Here is a 13924-nt window from a genome sequence, read left to right on the forward strand (position 1 = left end):
TGATATTCTTGATACTTAATTGTCCCATTCATGGGAAAAAGAAAATTTGTTTTTTTTACATAATTGTCTCTGACACCCCTTTTTGAAAAATTTCAATTTTGGAATAATTTGACCTCCCACTTGTTTCCCCAACTCAAATCTTTAAAATGTCCTCCAACAAAACTAATTCCTAACCATGTCACGAACAAGGAGACACACTCGTGACATTGTTTGTGTCCTCTCTCAGCGACGTCGCCTCTGAATCGAGGTTGTCCATCGAGGGCGCCTTCGCTTCACCTTCTCTTCATCCTCCTCGCCGTCCTGCTGACCACCTGACCTCCTCGCACCTGTTCCGCCGGTGACCCCTCGCCGTCTATGCAAAGGGACCGCGGAAGACGTGTTTGTCATTGCGCGCACACAAACATTCAGGTGCAACACACACACACACACACACACACACTCAGGGACTTACTGTACATCCCCCCCGACAATCCTTTTCATCACCCTCCATTAATGACTCGCAGGCCAATTCATTAGGTACACACGCACCACCTAATGCAGTGTTCGTCACTTAACAAAAAGGTCCAAAAAAATGGATATGCAGGCTAATATTATTTCATTGTTCTGATTGTGGGTCAACAAAAACAGATCATTTGTAGTTGTGGAGTTGTTTAATTTCCTGCTACACGGTACACTGGCAGCCACTATATGTCGCTGGCATAGATAGAGGAGTAAAAAGATATTATTTGGAGTAAATAAATATTTTTGGGGACCAGTTAAAAGGGGTGTTTGCGGTTTTCTGCCTGCTAGCATGATTTGAACGTACGCCAAAATAACGTGCACAAGACTGGCGAATGATGAACATTTATTTTTAGTGAATTAATTTCAAAACTAATTAAGTAATATTAGATTATGCAGTGCACAATGCATCACCAATGTATCCGTATGGGGGGGAAAACTTTTAGTAACGTTTTCAGGCCAATTAGGGAAAATGACAAAATATAGGCACATTTACGACACCAATTTTTGCGATATTAATAATTCAGTTTAGTATTGCGGTTGCATTTTGCATCAAATATGTTTGATGCAAAACTGTGACAAATAAAACATTTAATTGACGACATGTTACAGTTTGATCCAGTGCCACTTTTTTAGTTTCAACGCTTAAATGTTTTTTGTTTTTTTTACTATAACTTCCTCGATTTGATTAATATAAATGAGGACAAGGAAGTAATGAAAATAATGAGGCAAGGCTGCTGCGCCCCCTACTGGGATCTAACTGGTTTTACTGGAATGCAACTGGGTTGGCCACCCACTGGATTACAAAGGTGATGTTTAATGATGATAATAATGATACTAATAATAGATGGACCTTGGGCTGCTTTGTCCCGTTTGATCGAGCATCCTGCTGGGCTGCTTCTCTGGATCACAGGACAAACTCACGCCAGGGGGAATTGTGGGTAAACACGACACGGGGCTCGCTCGTCTTGCTCCACCGAAGCAGATTATATGCACACATGCTCCTTTTCTTTTTTTTTTTTTTTTTTTAAACAAGCTCTGGACACATTTTAGCTGATGTTATTAAGACCTGCCAAAATACGCTTGATGTGTGAGAACTGTGTCGTTTTCTGTTATTTAAATGTGGAGAAAGAGTTTCTTTATGCACAATGTTTTATATTGTAGATATATTTTTGTTTTATTTTGGTGTACCAATGTTTTGACGCAATGGAGTTTTGCTAGCCCGATTAATTGGCCATTTTAATTCATTATTAATCAGTTGATTATTTTTAATTTTTGATGAAATCACTTTTTTTAACGTACTTTTTGTGGGTTTGTTACCTGAAGTGCCATGTTTTAATTATAAATGTTTTTTTTGTTTTTTTTAATGGGGTCAACCATACTGCAGAAATTCTTCAAATGAAATGAAAAAAAAAATGTATGTTTGGAATGTTTGATTGCCTTGAGCTTTCATTTGTTTCGAATGTTTAAACATGGCGCTTATAAATTTTGTTCTTTCAAAACACTGTAAATCACCATTAATGCAACTTTTGTTGTTAATTTTTTTTTTAATCATTTGTGGTATAGAATTTTATGTACAGTTTAGTTTTCTCTGTGTGTGTAATGTTCCCTCCGTGTTCACATTTTAGTGAAAATTGTAGCTTCTTCTGTGAAGAGACAACTGCAATCTGAGCCTAATTTTCAATCTCTTTTCTACTATTTGCATTCAATTGTGGCAACAAAATAAATGCGGGGAAACTCTGTAATTAACGTGTGTTTAATCCGATCTGGCTCATGTAGGACATGCCAGATCCTCGAAATGAGGATTGTTGGGAGGGCCCCTAAGGTGACCTTGTGGTGTAGAAGGCACTTGTAAGCTGCTAAGGTATTGAGCCCAGGGTCTTTTATCCACGGCCGGTCCTGGCCTGATAAGCCTCGGCTAGCCAATAGACTCCGTTTATTAATGGACCCTCCGGCTTTATTGCCAATAAACAAGTCAGTGTATTTATCACGGGACTCGGCTCGGGAGATGTTGTTGAAAATATAAAAGTGAGCTTCCAAATAAGCTGTAAATGCATTTCCATTTATATGGGCCACGATGGAGACACTTTTGGCGAAAAGGCAGAGAGGCAATTTTCTGGCTAACGTGGCTAATGTTGCTATTTCATGCTTGATGATGGCTTGTGATGACACGTTTGTCACCGCCGCATCGTCGGCCGCTTTGGATTCTCGACCTTGATGTCCGGAGCACATGTTTCTGTTTGACTTGACACTATAGTGATGGATAAGTGTGTAACTTTATTCAAATGGAATCCAAAGGAAAGTCAAGTCATACATTTTCTTTTAAAATGTATACTGTGTGACGCCACGGATCTAAACTAAGTATAGAATGTGAATTAAGCGCAAAATCCACCCATTTTTATCCATCGGCGGGCGAGGCGGCCATTTTCCCCTTTGCTGTCGACTGAAAATGACATCACAGTTGCTCCGGGCCAAACGACCAATCAGCTTGCGATCTGTGTGTCACATGGGCACTAGCCACAATTCCAGCTAAATTGGGGAATCAAATAATCCACTGAGTACGACTATACAACTTTTATAAGTGTTTTTATGTGTGCTTTTTATGACTTTTGTGTATTAGCGTAATTAAACAGGAGAAGTGAAGACTATTAATTTCTTTGTTAGTGAGCCAACTTACAAATTCAGCAGGGGATCGAATAATTATTTCCCACTCTGCATATTATCATCCCGCACTAAAATTTTTTTTTTTTTTCCTTGACTTGTTTTGACTCGATTCCCATCCTTAAACTATTTTCACATTTCTCTTCCTGGACAAAAAAAAAAAAGTTTCTTTTGTGTCGGGCAGAAGAATTGGCGTTGAATTTGACCCCTAGCCAAATTAGCAAATGCACAAGCCACTTTATTAGGTACAGGCATCCATCTATACGGAAAATAACAGAACGTAAAACAATCCAAAAGCAGTTAAGAAGTTTGCGCCCAAGTTTCACATTTAATAGCAGATAGCGTTGTGTAGCCTTCGCGCTAATTATAGTACATTAAATTTCCACACAGCGGGTCTTCTCGCTTCTCTTTTAATTGGGCCTCCGTTGAATATTCCAGCGCACATTGCTGCTGTTAATCACAACTAGAGACTATTAAAGGGGAGTGGGAGAAAATAGTTTCATTGCCATTGAGTCAATTTCTTCCTCTATATTGAACTTTTTTTGTAATTGTAAAGTTTTATAATTAGCAAGACACATGTTAGCATGCGACGAAAATTGAGGCTAAGTCTCGAGCGCTACTTGACACCGTTTGAAGGACGGTGAACATGAGAGAGGTGGCGTAGGAAGTGACCTTCTTTGAATAAAAGGATTACACACTCCTTTAGAAAATCTTTTAACAGGATTTCTGCTCTTTTTGTTCAGCCGTTATCCCAGCAGCTTCCATTCATGTATCTCCTCGGTACAGGGAAAGCTTTCATGTGATTAATACTATGACCAAGGTGGCGGATATCCAGGTAACTGCTCACCCCCTCCCCTTTTTGATATTTTTGTCATCCCACATACATTTTATTTATTGTAATAAGCGATATATAGTCAATGGTGTAAAGTTTGCCTCCACTTGACATCTCTTGCAGATATTGCGTGTTTTGTTTCATCGCTCCACAAGCTGAATATGTGATCCAGTCAAGAGTAAAAGCTTGTGTGGGTGTTTCAAACTATACAGACGCCATCCAAAGATGGTTGGAGATTCAGGATTAGCTATTTCGAGTTTTTTTACCGCACTTGGATTTCACAAATGGCCAACTTCTTTACTCACTCACTTGGATTTGTTCTTGGAGTGTAAATGTAGAATTATAAATCGAGTGTATTCATGAAGTCCAGTCCATCACATATAAAAAAAAAAAAAATCTTGTTTTATTCATTTGGAAATCTGCCAATTATTTTTATTTTTTCTCATTTCTATGATGTATTTAATGCGGCATATATTAGTAATATTGCATAATGAATAATAAATATATGGAAGCATCTTAATCCAGACAACAAATATGTTTATTTTAGGTTATTTATTTATTGGAAAAATTATGTAAAAACATAATTATTTTTCAATTATTTTTATTTTTTCTCATTTCTATGATGTATTTAATGCGGCATATATTAGTAATATTGCATAATGAATAATAAATATATGGAAGCATCTTAATCCAGACAACAAATGTTTATTTTAGGTTATTTATTTATTGGGAAAATTATGTAAAAAATAATTTTAAAAAAAATAACTTTTTTACATTTACATTTAATACACAGAAGGGATTCAATGGTGCTATTGACTTTATTCAAGATCCCACAGCTCTCGTTTGTCGTATCCAACAGAGCCGAAGTGCAAAATGTGTATGTCAGATGTCCAACAAGGTGTGTAACTACTCGCTGTCTTCCCCAATGTCACACTGAGGAATGCGGGGAGCATTGAGACAAAGCAGGAAACTACACTCTGCTGAGCTCCTGGGTGCATCCGTTACCATGGCAACAGTCACTGCTTGATGACCCAACGTCACACTGGCATTTATTACCTCCACCGAGGGGGGTGTATTTTTTTCTGTCCTTGTTGAAGGTGCAGGCTTAAATGCAACTTAGGTTTGAGCGCACGGGGAAAGGAGGAGCCGATTAGATCTTAGAACAAGACCTGCGGGAATAACCTTGGCTAATGAACCAGTGCTGTTGAACCCAAAGACAATTTGATCATATGTTAGAATCCTCCTCCCCCCCCCACCCTCTCTCATTTTTAAGTTTTATTCTTCAGTGGAAGAGCAAAAATGGTTTGCGGCAGAGGTCAAATGAGTACATCAATGTTCACTGTCACTTCTGAAGTCACATTTTCATGTCAAGTAAAAAGGCTCAAAGTGTTAAAAGTCACATTCTCAAAATAGTTGAGATGGAAAAGGTAAAACAGGTTCACTCTAAGCAGAATTTCTTTTTTTTTAAATATTTATATAATAATGTACATTATTATTTAATAGAATATTAAATAATTATAAATAATAATTATATAATATTTATATAATATACATTATTATTTAATAGAATATATAATTCTAGTTCTTGTGCTAGAATTTTCAGAGCAAATATCTTGACATTTTAAAAGGTTTCCCAGCATGTGCACTAACGCGCCAATTCTGAAATCTTGTACAGGGGAGGTCTTTGGTTTTGAGCTGCCCCCCGTCCATCCATCACACATCCCCCAATTCCCACTTTCCTTTTCTTTCTTCCACTTTGAGCTAGTGACACTTTGATAGCGAGCGTCGCCATTGTCCATGTTTCGGTCTGCCGGTTCTACATGCGGCCCGGCTGCCAATTTACATGGGCTCAAAGAACCCCCGTCCCCCTCGTCAAGGACCCGTCATCCGAATCGCTGTGTCATGCACCTTCGAGTGTCGTTTTACACCGCGGGGGCCGCCGAGCAACTGGATCGGGGACGTGTATCCTTTTCAAAGAAAAACACATTTTAGAGTCTGATATGCTAAGTTGGCTCCATTATCGAAGCTTGCCACGTTTCACGCAAACACACCTGCTTCAGTGTGTTCCAAAGACTTGCTGAGGCCCGATCACACGGTTGTTCACATTGAATTCAGATAAAATTTGGATGAGACCGGATTTATGGCCTTGTTCATATGCTGTACATGTTGATACACATCCAGTCCAAGTCAGCTGGAGCTACAAAGCTGATTTTGCAGAGGTATTTTTTATTTTTTTTTGGTGGGAGTATTTTTGCACATTCTGAAACGATGATATTAAAAACTAGAACTAGATTTCCCTGAGCCATGTTGTTTAATTTGCGCATTAACCTCCGATAAAACATTCTGATTAACTCGTTCCCTTTATTATCCATTTCAGGGGGCGGCCATCTTGCCACTTGTTGTCGCCTGAAAATGACATCACAGCAGCTCAGGTAACGGCCAATCAGCTTATGAACGTCACATGACCAAACTCGGAGAACAAAAAAAAACACCTTAGCGCTAATGCTCCCTCCATCCACTCTGAAAATGACACTGCCACCTACTGTAATGGATGTGCAATTACACTCAGGGAGGTCCCGCCCCCTGCTGCACAAATACTAGAATCATAGATGTAAATGAATGTGAACGCACTTCTCTTCGTGGCTACCTTGGAAAGGTAATACCTGCCCGACAATCAGTTATTACCTCAGCCAAGCACAAAGACAAGCAATCTTTTTTTTATTGCCGTTTGTTAGCAAGATTTGGCAAAAAACGCACAATCGATTCAAAGTTTCCCTATGGGAAATAATGCAAAGCCAATCGTTTGTTCCTGTCCTGAGTCTGTCACCATCATAAAACCATTATTAACTGGACAGACAATATTCTTTATTAGCGACAGGAAAGTCAAGTTAACGACTAAAAAAAAAAAAGGAACATTACTCACCCTTTGAAAATGCCAGACTGACAGGTAAAGTGTGCTGGAACATGTTTGCCGAGCTTCGTGTGCTTATGAATTTACATCTCCCGGGGGGGGGTGTAGAGTTATGTAACTAAATGTGGAAAAACAACAAAGGCCAAAATGACACCAAAAAAAAAATCCCAAACCTTAAAAGAGACCAGGCAAAAGATCACAGAGTGCATCAATTTAAAATATAATTTCATTTTTGTGTGCGTTCAGAGCGTTCACATGGAGCTCAAGTACGAGCACGTCCTTACAAGCTCAGCAATAGCAACCGTGATCGGGGTGGGGAAGCTAAATTCAAGTGAATGATGACGAAAAAACGATGGTGACAAGGAGAGTGCACTAACTCTAAGGAGAATGGAAGCGTGAGGCTGATGGGGCTGAAACACATCGGGACTAATGAGCCCAAGCAGCCCGGGAGGTGAGACGCTAGGACAAACATGCTGTTGATTTACTTGACAGTGTGGAAGGAATGACTTGTGATTGTGATAAAAAGCAAGTGAAGAACAAAAGACAAGTTGATTTTCCTCAGCTGTTACACATGGGAACATTTTGTGACCAGTATTTGAATACAATTATGAGTACCTTATATTAAATATATAACTTCATTTTGTATTAGTTCACTTTAAACGTTTCTACTATCCGTGCAATCACGTTGCTTGTTCGAGGAAAACATTTTACCATCTGCCTACCTGCAGAATTGTACGAGACAGGCTGTTAGTATCGGGTGTCATAGTATCGGAGTACTTTATAAATGTAGAAGTACGATGGGACACTAGAAACGATACGGCTGCTTGATAATAACAATAATAACAATAATAATAATAATAACAAGAATAACAATAATAATAATAACAAAAATAATAATAACAATAATAACAATAATAATAATAACAATAATAATAACAATAGTAATAATAACAATAATAATAACAATAATAATGATAATGATAATACACGTTACTGTAGGAAAATGTTTCTAAGAAAAAAATATTTAACTTGTACCCTACGCCGAGCGTGGGTGAAGGCCCGCTGTGCCGACCCCCACCCCGCCCCCCTTTCCTTCTTAACCCGGGCCGCTATCGATCCCAAGCGTGCCACGCGACAGTGCGCGAGCGGATCGATGCGCCTGGATTCAATCATGTCTAGAGAAAGACAAGCCAATTTATTGTCGTTGGCGGTGCTGAATGGAAAACGTGAGGACAACGCGCCCGTGAGGGCCGCCAAGTGAATTACAAGTGGACGTCACTTTAGTGTGTGTGTGTTGTGGCGTGCGTGATCTAAAATATTCCAATAATGTTTATTTTGGAATGCTTTCTCGTTAGGCTGTCCGTCCTCACGCGCGTCTTATAAACTTTTATATTCTTTCATTGGCTAGTTAGGATTGAAGCGTATTCTGCCTGGCAACAGGACTCGTCGCCGGATTCATTAGACCAATAACAAACAAACAAAACATAATGACGTATGATGTCCGTGTGATTTAAATCCAAATGGAAAAAAATAATTTAGAAAAAAAGCATATGCACAACTTTGGAAGAAGCTGAACGCGGAAAATATTAGGATACCTCAATTTCTTTCAACAGTAAAAATCTTAAAATCAATTTCAAGACACACATTAATATGGGTATTGTAGTTTTCCTGGTGTGTAGACGACTGAAAGGAAACATATCATGAGAATTGACTTTTTATTGAGCTTGTATAGAAATAATTAAGTCTTTGAATTGCCTGGCCACCCATCAAGAGTGAAATGAAACAACTAAGTCAATCCTTCATCTCACTGTTTTTGAAAATGTGTCAGAGAGTGAGCTGTTCTGCACTGTGTAATCTAACAGTGGGCCCAATTAGTTCAATTAGCCAAGGGCGGTATCGCATCATTTGCAGTCTGAGTCTCGGGAATGGTGAACATCTGCTCGAGATGGAGTCGAGTCTTCGATACCACCACAACAGGATTTGTTGTCATTAAAAAAAAATGTTGCTTAAAGTCTCTAAATAGAGCAAGAGTCCCAAATTTGGCATCACCGAGTAGCTTGCCTGAGCTCCACCTGCAGTTGTCATGGTAACAAAAGGTATGGTTTGCATTTGGAGGAGACACAACCACCCTCTGGCCCAGTAACTGATTATTTATATCTGCAGAACCTCTAACAAAAATATTTGCACATCATCCGTGGAATCAATATTTCAAGTTATTCAGTCATTTCTGCATTTTATCGGATTGAATAGCGAAGCTCACGCTAAATCAATAGTCACATGACCATAGATAAAGACAATTTGATTACTTTATTCAGCAGCGTAAAAAGCTTATAGCTCAGTAAGACACACTTTAGCATTTACAAATACAGTTCTTTTTTTTTGAACGGCTATTTCTGCAACTGAACGGACTTTGAAAACAAAAACATGTTTGTGTACAGGCGTGTAAGTGTCAGGCACGGGAATTCCGCTCCTCTTCTTCATTTTCTAATAGGTAGGCTGGCTGGAAGCGCTTCACTCCTCTTTCATCCACCACTTGCAGCGCCGCGTTTCGACACGTGTTGTCCATGCTGCCCAGGGACGTGTACCTGGTAGGAAAAAATAATCCCGTCGTTAAAAATATCGTTAACGCAACGAATCGGTGAGTATGTTTTTACCCTTTATCGTAAAGAATGCAATAGGGAACGTATAATGTTCTCAAGAAGGACCAAATGTCATGGTAGGTCCAGTCCTGTGTTGAAAGAAATTTAAATAGATTAGAATTGATTCAATGCATAAGAACTTTAAAAAAAATAAAAAAATTAGACTCTTTAAGTGCCATTGACGTGAAATGTCGTCCAGCGTTTTTTTTCAATTCCATTTAAGTGTATGTTGTGTTGGGTGTGTTACTGACCAGTAAAGGGTTGACTCTCATATAAGTCGGCCAGTCGGGGTCCGTGGGGCACATGGGGGTTAGCGTGTGAGAGTAAGGGTCGCTCCTCCTGGTGCCCATCAAGACGGCTTTCAGCTCGGGTCGCCGTTCCTGCACCTCGCTCAGCGCCTGGCGGATACTGCCCTCCACGGAGAACAGATCCAAGTCGTATCTGAGGGGAGGAGTGTTGAGACATTTGGAAATTGAAAATTTGGAATAGAGTCGAGTCAGACGTCACCTTTTGATGGTGTCCTGAAGGAAGCGCTCCATTTCTGAGAACGGAGAGACGATGCGAATGTAAAGGGCTTTCACTTTGTCTTTACTTTCCGGGTAGCGTCTGAAAGGAGAAATAGGACATCAAAACAAGACACACATTTTTTTTCACCCCTCTTTTGTCCTGTGTAGTGCTTTTTTTTTTCCTTTCACCTCTTCAGTGCAGCGTAGTAGAGATGCAACAGCGCCGTGCAGTCCTTGCCGCCGTTAAAGCCGATGCAGACTTCCTCCATGGAATACCGATCTAGCGCCGCTTCGACTGTCTTCAAGGCAGATGCGACTTTCTCCCCCAGCGGTGAGCCTGCAGGACAGGAGAGATTATTCCAGAATTTAGGATGACCGATATTCTTGCTATTCCCCTTCGATATTAACACAGGTTGTGATTTATTTTTGACAGATTTAAATCTTTTGTCGTCAGACCGGGTTAGTCTGTGGGACATTTGTGGAGCTGTGAAACTGAATAGCACACACATTTTTTTTTAAATTTAAAGTATAAGATAAAAATATCAACAATAAAAATAAATAATAATAATAATGAAAATGTGTTATTCAAAAACAGGCTATTATTTCAAATTGAAAGTTTAAAAAAAAAAAAAAAATGGAGCAAAAAAAAAAAAAATGGTTTAGTCCTTCACATCTGTCAATCTCTTACCGGTGTTAGCTAACGTGTACACTTCAGCCGTGGCAATGGACACGGGATCCTTCACTAAAGGCACCACGCTCCCTGTCGGCAGCAAATCGATCAGCAGCGCTCGAGCTTTGTCCACCTCCTCCTGGCTGTCCGAGTCCAGGACCAGCCTGACTCGGTGGTAGTTGCTCAGCCAGTCTGGGTAGGAGCCGAGGGCCACTTTGCGACCCCAGGAGGCCTGCAGCTTGGTGAGCACCGGGGCGATGGCGGTCTCATCCTCAGCCACAAACACCTGACAACAATCGGGTCTCGCTGAGTTGATGAGAATCGAAAAAAATAAATATCGGCTTACCTCACGAGTGTGAAAAGTGGTTCCTGAACTAGCGAAAAGGTGTTCCAACCCATTAAAGGCTCTCTCCATTAGAGATGGAATTCCTGGGAAGATGTACACATTACGCACGCTCACCTGTAAGAAAAAAATAAATAAATAGAACTTGAAATTCGTCAGTTTTTGTAAAACTGCAAACTATAATTTGCAAACTTTTTGCTCTCCGGGTTGGAAAGATATTCAGTCAAGGGGAAGAGAAATAACAAACCACTGAATCCAAAATAATTTCCAATACTGTGGAACACGCTGAAGACGAGCCTTGTCAAGTGAGGGGAAAATATGACACTGTGACATTACAGAGAACTGTTCGTCCTTGTGAAATTGTTGAAACGATTAGATGGAGGCAGGTCAGGAAGGCAAATTGTGCGTGAGCTACGAAAACGATTGCTTCGAGCAAGTCGAGAAGTGGTGGAGACAGACCTACAGATTAAGTTTTTGTACTTAACATACTCAAATTTAGTTTGACTTGATGGAAACTTTTTAGCTTCAAAGTCCTCGAACAAACCCTTTCCACCCAAACTATGCAAAAATACACCCACCAGTGGATAACGGAGGGGCTTCCCCGTCTGAGCATCTGTTCCAAAATTGAGTTTGGCCGATCTGGGCACCATGGCTAACTTCATCGCCGGGCTGCTTTTGTCCACCGTGCCAAAAAACTCCTCCACCAGCTGCGAAAGTTCAGGGTGGAGATAGACCTCCTCGTTGAAGGCCATGGCGATGCTTTCAAAGGTGACGTCGTCGTGGGTGGGCCCGATGCCCCCCGAGGTGATGAGGTGGGTATGCTGAGAAGAAAGGAGAGCCACTTCTTTGGCGATGACATCCTGGACATCCGGAATGACTGTGATGCGTTGCACGGACACGCCGAGCTTCCGCAACGCTCGCGTAAGAAAGCCGCTGTTGGTGTCCACCGTGTGGCCCTGAGACGAGATGGAAAGTAGATCAGACAGTGAAGGATCAATTTTGAAGTTTCGGTCCAATTCTAAATGATCTATTCCCCCGAGCCTCACCTTGAGTATCTCATCCCCGATGATGAGGATGGCAGCAGTCGGAGCCTCGTCACTAGAAGCAGCGGTTGTCATTGCTACTTTGCCCAGATGAGCCGCCAGACTCCTCACACGCACCTCCGCTCGACTCAGCTTCAAAATAGCCGGGCTACGAAACACAACGGGATTATGTGAGACACAAGAGGGTCAAATTATTAGGAACACCTCCCTTTATGACAGTTAGGCAGCTTGTGTATTCATACTCGGAGTACTTCATGCCAGTGAGTGTAAGAACTGCATGGAATTTAAATCTTACATCAACATGAAGAATCCATTAAGAGTATGTAAATTAATACACAGCTCAGCCCTCCCGGTATTTCTTGATAGCTCCTACCAGGAAGAACCTGGGAAGAGTCACATGGAGGGAAATATTAGAAGATTGTGTCATATTTATGATCAGGCAGTGATTCATTCGACATATATTTTTGTTTTCCTTTCGTTTTTATGGGTCCTTCCAAATGAATAGCGTAATATACTGGTAATACACGCTTGCATGCATCACCCTAGCAACGCCTTCTATATGGACACTGCATGATGGTGAAAGGCGTTTTTAGAAAATACTTTGTTGACTCTTGAAACTTGACTTTCTAGACGAACTTCAAGTCAAGCGTGACCGAGATGGCTTCTCGTGATGCAAGCTGTCTCCTTGCTCCGAGTTACATGACTCGGTGGCATGTTAGCAATGGGCACGCTAGCTGTCTGAACGCCATTCTAGATCTTTCGAAGCGCTTTATTCTCTCGATTTGCTCAGGAGTAATAAACTATAATGTGTTCAGTTGTCAAATAAACTCGGTAAATACAAGAAAGCTTACTGGTGTCGCGTGTTGCTGCTTGAGAAAGCTGCGGTCGTCATTCAAATGACGTAACGGTCACCGTCCAATCATCAACAATAAATTGTTTCTTTTTTCCATGGGAGCCAATCAAATTGACAAAGGCGGGTCTTAGCGTGAAAATGCGGAAGTAAACAGCCAAGGTCCCGTCATTCAGCCAAAAGACTGTTGAAGAAAGGACTTCAAAATTATTGTCATTATATAAACCGAGTTACAACTATTCGCAAATATTATAATTCTGACAAATTAATATTTCTTTAGACAATCTCGATCATGACAGACCGGTACCTAACAGTGACTTCCTGAGCGCCTCCTTTGGTCAGTGGTGCTACTACAGACGTCTGAATAAATTGTTCATGTCTGGAGTTATTTCCCTGGCCTGTAGGTGGCGCAATGCGGTGCGCCTAAAGGCGAGGCAATGTAAAACCGAATATTAAATGTTGATGAAGATGTTAATTCCGTAATACAACACAATTTATATAGGAACGAGTATTAGCAAACATCCATCCATCCATTGTCTGAATTAGTACTAGTGACATTGTTTTCAAATGGTTTTTCAAAAGTAAAATTGTATGATTTTTTTTTATTCAAATATGCAAAAAAATACAAATATATCATGTATGTTTCAGTTGGAAAGATGGATTCCAACTTGGGTTTTGTTGTTATCCTCAACGTGTTAGAGTGTTAATAAATCTGAAAAGTGTCATTATGCATAGCAAATTTGAAAATCAAGATGACTCATGATAATAAGCAGATGTGGTCAGGAAGCGGTGACCTCAAAGGAAATGGAAACGTTCAATTTCTTCATCTTTTTCCGAGTTGTGCAACTCTTTACGCATTTTCGTGTATTTTCTAATATTACGCAACCTGTCTATTCGGCCAGGTGCACCCCACGCAGGCGCACTTGTATGCTGATGACGTCAGGCTCCTGTTCGCGGAAGTGGTGACCGTG

At 40.5% G+C, this 13924-nt stretch overlaps 2 protein-coding genes across 4 annotated transcripts in view; one reads left to right on the plus strand and one right to left on the minus strand.

Annotated features, from left to right (window-relative positions):
- si:dkey-246i14.3 (ephrin A4) overlaps positions 1-9486 on the plus strand; it is a 32644-nt gene extending 23158 nt beyond the window's left edge. For 2 of the 3 annotated variants that reach the window (XM_061289009.1, XM_061289010.1), the window contains one exon: positions 227-2243. In XM_061289009.1, coding sequence (XP_061144993.1) covers positions 227-315 — 89 coding nt within the window. In that variant the 3' untranslated portion in view covers positions 316-2243. Of the gene's footprint in view, positions 1-226; positions 2244-6368 lie in introns of those variants that run through there. The other variant, XM_061289011.1, reaches the window with a different exon arrangement.
- On the minus strand, positions 9191-13045 carry flad1 (flavin adenine dinucleotide synthetase 1). The gene is made up of 11 exons (XM_061289008.1): positions 12955-13045; positions 12399-12486; positions 12107-12251; positions 11639-12016; positions 11064-11177; positions 10736-11003; positions 10237-10384; positions 10049-10147; positions 9793-9982; positions 9557-9630; positions 9191-9487 (listed from the first exon to the last, which is right to left on the minus strand). Exons 2-11 carry the CDS (start codon positions 12404-12406, stop codon positions 9352-9354), a joined length of 1560 nt encoding a protein of 519 aa, XP_061144992.1. The 5' UTR covers positions 12407-12486; positions 12955-13045; the 3' UTR covers positions 9191-9351.
- Positions 13046-13924: the final 879 nt, after the last annotated feature.

This window comes from Syngnathus typhle, linkage group LG10, assembly GCF_033458585.1.
Source record: "Syngnathus typhle isolate RoL2023-S1 ecotype Sweden linkage group LG10, RoL_Styp_1.0, whole genome shotgun sequence".
Classification (NCBI taxonomy): Eukaryota; Metazoa; Chordata; class Actinopteri; order Syngnathiformes; family Syngnathidae; genus Syngnathus; species Syngnathus typhle.